Raw genomic sequence first — 4,410 nt, forward strand, 5'->3', positions numbered from 1 at the left:
GTGCATGCAAGGACACATTCAAAAGTACAAGTCTCGCAGGGGTTTTAGGTACAGACAATGCAGCTTTGGGGAAGACCTAGGCATAGAAAGAGTAGGTCGGGAGTGAGGGGCGTCACTGGGACTTCATGCAAAATGGAGGAGGAGGGAATTCAGAAAACTTGGCTACGGTTTGAGGGGGTGTGCCATTTGCCTCATGAGGGAAGGTAACACATGAAGTCCCGCAGGCTTCAAAATGCACTCAATTAGCTGTTCCTTTTACCTTTTTGTTCTACCCAGCATTTCTTCAAGAGCACTGTCATCTCTGGCTTTGGCATCCTACTCATCATCTATGAATTCATGTTGCCGTTTCCTCCCTGAAAGGAAAAAGTCCCATAGTCAGTCATTTGCTACACAGAGGAAAGGACAAATTTGACAGAGTATTTTTGAACTTTGACAGAATTCAAAGACCATTGCTCCTTGAGCAGACAGCACTGCAAGTTGTTCTCTGCTACGGTGTCGTTCATCTGAAATCAATCAGCCTGTGTTGACTCTAGAAACTTACACCGAATTTACCTGTAAGCAGCTGAAAAGCTGTCAGTACCTCAGACCTGCCTGGAAAGAAAGAGCAGGGCAACAACTCACCCAGAGTAAAAAAATTCCCAGCAACAACAAGAGAGATTTGTGCCAAGCAAATACCTTTATTTTATTTTAAAACATTCTGAAAGTGTTAATCTGTATGAAAAAGAAGCAATACAACACTGACAAAGCACTCTTAACATTAGGGAAGCCTTCATTTCATCTCATGTGAGCCAAATTAAAAATAAAACTGAACGCAAGTGTACAAAGCGGAGACAAAAAAATCAATTTTCTCAAAGAGATAACATGAGGGACTCCCACAGGGGCTGGCAAATTCTGGAAGAGAGAAAGAGATTATATTTTATGGGAAGAGATTCAATAACCATTCTTTTCCCATAAAGCTAGCGATGGAGGATTGTCACTGCTCCATAGACACACTGTGCAGATTTCAGGACAACAGTAACAGAAAATCAATAGCATCTTTTATACGTGAAAAGACATTATCTCTATGGACTCCTAATACTAACAGATGGGACCAAAGACAACCTTTACTAAAACTTAGTGGTCAGCATTAATCTGGCTGATAAGAGAGGGGCAGTATGCTAGTCTACATCCTTGGATTTTTTTTTTTTTTTTTTAAGAAATAACTCTGCTCAGAGCTTCACCCTCCACTGAAGCCAAAGAGCCCCCAGATGACACTACATTAAAAGTCTAACAATGTTGAACCCTGGCGCTGTCGCTCGAAAGCCCCATTGGCATACATTTCCTCTCTGGCTGATGGCTGTAATCATTAGGAGGCAGGAGCTTTATCAGGTGGTAATTTGACAGCTTTGACAAGCTCGGCTGAATTTATGGCACTTTCTAGTTTTTCCCTCCATTGAGCTGAGATGGAACTAAAGTTAATATTAGCAAAAACACTTTGTGCGGGGGCAATTTTCCAGCGATGACTACATGATTCCAGTTACTAAGAAAATCTGCTAAACAAGGCCTCCTCACAGTCACTTGCCACTCTCACCAGACTAGGGAAGATGGTTCCCCATCCAGCCCACCAGCTTAGATGAAAGATTCAGTAGATAGAAGGTATCTCTGGCTCTAAAGCAGCAGAAATGAATCAGTTCTGGAAGGCCTCTGCACCTTGTAGAGGAGTCACTAGCATCCCAAAGAAACGCAAGCACGAACGTTTCCCTTAGCTCAAAAAAATAACTTTTAGCTCCAAACCCAGTTTTCATTCAGTTTGCTGCCCCCGTTTTCACCACGTAGCACTGTTCACTGGTGCCTAAGCTCAGAAACACTGGCACTTCAGACGCACCCTTCCAACATTTCCAGCTAGACTGCACAAGCCCTCCTGCAGGACCCTCCTGAAAACCCTTTCAAGCACATTCCGCTACCCACTGCTGACCCAGAACAAGCACCTAACCCAAGCTTATGAACTCGACACCTTAAGCTAGGAATGGTGATGTTCAGGATCATTGCGCTCAACTCCCTTTCTAAGCGCGGGCTCAATGTCTTTTAAACAGAGCACATAGTTTCTTTTCTGTGTATAAAAAAATCTAGGACATTAAAGCTTAGGAAAAAAAACAAGTAATAATGAGAGTTTCTTATATTTCCATGCATCATATAGTCCACTCTAAGAAGGAACCCAACCAATTACATCTGAGGAGGAGAGGTACCGGTAGATTGTGACCTCTAGAAAACGCCAGAGCTGTATCAGGACACTAGTAAGGCTACTCACAGTTTACAAAAGGAGCACACTACACACACTGGAGCAGAAGCCGCAGCATCATGTGTCTGACAGCACACGGGCTGGCTAAACCCAGGATCTGACTCCTGGGGTCTGCTTCTCTCATCGCAAAGATCGCGTCCCACACAGCACCACGATGCTTTCTTGTGCGGTGTCAGGAACCTGCGAGTAGCGACGTGGGCAAGAGGAACACTGCACCCTGAACCAAAACTTGCAAGTCAGTAAAGCACAAATAAGTACTTTTCTTTTTTTCTCTCCCCCCCCCCAATTGCTTTTTGCCATAGATGTTACATTTCCTCTGTGATAATTTAGGGTTTTAAAGAGCTATCTCCACATGCTTAGAAAGCACAGTTCATATTTAGCTCCCTAAAGTCATATTTCTCTCCTCCTATATTTCCCTGCCAAGATGTGACATCTGTGGACTGTTCCCAAAAAATTCCCCTGAATCATCTGTGATGCATGCAAAACAGCGGCCAGAGCTGGCAACGAGCAGCTGTGTCTTTTAGGAAAGTGTCAGATCAATCTGGTAAGGTGAAGGAATCCCAGTAACTCTGCCACTAACATCCCCGAGGACCACACAACTCCCAAATCACGACCACACAACTCCCAAATCACATTAGAAAAAGAGCACACTTAGGACCAAAATCCATGGGAAACAGCATTGCCACGGCAACTGACAGCCTTAGAACTAAAGTCTTCTTTGCATTTTTGCACAGACTCAATGACTCCTAAACCACGTGGAAAAAAATTTGTCTAGCAGGTCGGTTCATTCAGGAAAAGCATGCTGCCAGGTGATTCCCTGTAAAACAGACCCATTTCTACATGGTTTCTCAGAAAGCAAGCCTTTGTGGACCTCTTGTTCCAAGCACTGCATCTCACTTACTACAAGCACAGAGGAACTTCTATAACACGATCAATACTTCCTTGTTAACTACCCTTGGATCAGAAAAAAAGCTTATTAAATATTAAAACATTCCTGTTTTCAAACAAAAGTTATGTGAAGATAAAATCCAAAACAGATTAGCTGAGCTCTGGAACGGGAAAACACAGTTTCAGCTTCACACTAGACTGTATTGGTGCTAGTGAGCGGTCTTTCAAAAGCTCCTCTTTGAAGACAGCGGTAGTCTAAAATCACTCCAGCATCCCCTACACAAACATCAGATCCAGTCACTAGGGAACATCCAACTGTGAGCAGGAAAGGCCTTACTTTTCTTCCTGGCCGCCTTATCACAGCAATAAAGCCAACACACACCCAGTCTGCCCGCCAGCATGCTTTATATCGAGGCACAGGTTAAAGCACAGACCGGGAAGCGCTTCTGCTAAAAATTCTGTCTGCTCCCCACACTTTTGGGGCATTTCCTTCCATTTCGCTACTGGGTAAGACTTGGTGAGTGCCCTGTCACCGTTAACCCACCATCAAGATTGTCTGCTCTTTGGAGGGCAACACAGCATAAACTCTAGGGCCATAATATTCTCTGCTCTGTGGTGACAAGCCAAAGCAGCTCTGTTGACCCGAAGAAAACCGCTCCAGATTTATACTGGCGACAAATGAGAACAAGGCTTAGCCACTGTTTGCTCCCTGCTAACTGTTCTGTGCCAGCAGGTTTAACATTGCTGAGCTAACCTTTTGCTCGCCTTTGTATTCTGTGCAGGTCAGATCTGCCCCCCTCACAATGTTGCGTTATAACAGGCTGCAGTGTTTCTCAGGTAACCTGTGCAAGTCAACCTTGTAAGAGCGAGGAGCTACTCACGAAATGAAGACGCTTTGGTCACAAGAGAGTGTGGAAATGATCCTCTCGTTATGCCGGGCAAGAGGCCTCAGGGCAACACATGCGACTACCGGTCCCACAAATAATAGGCCTAAGAGACAGCCCTTTTCGGGAACGCCTGGAGGACACGCTGCGGTCTCAGCGCAACCCCCGCCGCCGCTGCCCCGCAGCACAGCGGGGCGGAACCGCACAGCGCCGTGCTCCGCTGCGAAAGCGCCGGACAGGACAAGCGCCGCCGCAGGAAGCTCTCCAAGGCAGGCGGCACCGCATGTGGCGCCTGCGGCTGCTCTCCCTCCCTCTCTTACCTAGGAACGGAGCGGACAGAGACCCTGACCACCCGTGGCT

At 45.9% G+C, this 4,410-nt stretch overlaps 1 protein-coding gene across 1 annotated transcript in view; it reads right to left on the reverse strand.

The window, feature by feature from the left end:
* CAMTA1 (calmodulin binding transcription activator 1) overlaps positions 1-4,399 on the reverse strand; it is a 336,801-nt gene extending 332,402 nt beyond the window's left edge. The window contains exons 1-2 of the mRNA XM_009333436.1: positions 4,371-4,399; positions 260-353 (exon numbers count right to left, since the gene is read on the reverse strand). Of these exons, the coding sequence (XP_009331711.1) occupies positions 260-326 (67 nt within the window). The 5' untranslated portion in view covers positions 327-353; positions 4,371-4,399. The remainder of the gene's footprint in view (positions 1-259; positions 354-4,370) is intronic.
* Positions 4,400-4,410: the final 11 nt, after the last annotated feature.

The sequence above is a fragment of the Pygoscelis adeliae genome, unplaced genomic scaffold (genome assembly GCF_000699105.1).
Source record: "Pygoscelis adeliae isolate BGI_AS28 unplaced genomic scaffold, ASM69910v1 Scaffold370, whole genome shotgun sequence".
NCBI lineage: Eukaryota > Metazoa > Chordata > Aves > Sphenisciformes > Spheniscidae > Pygoscelis > Pygoscelis adeliae.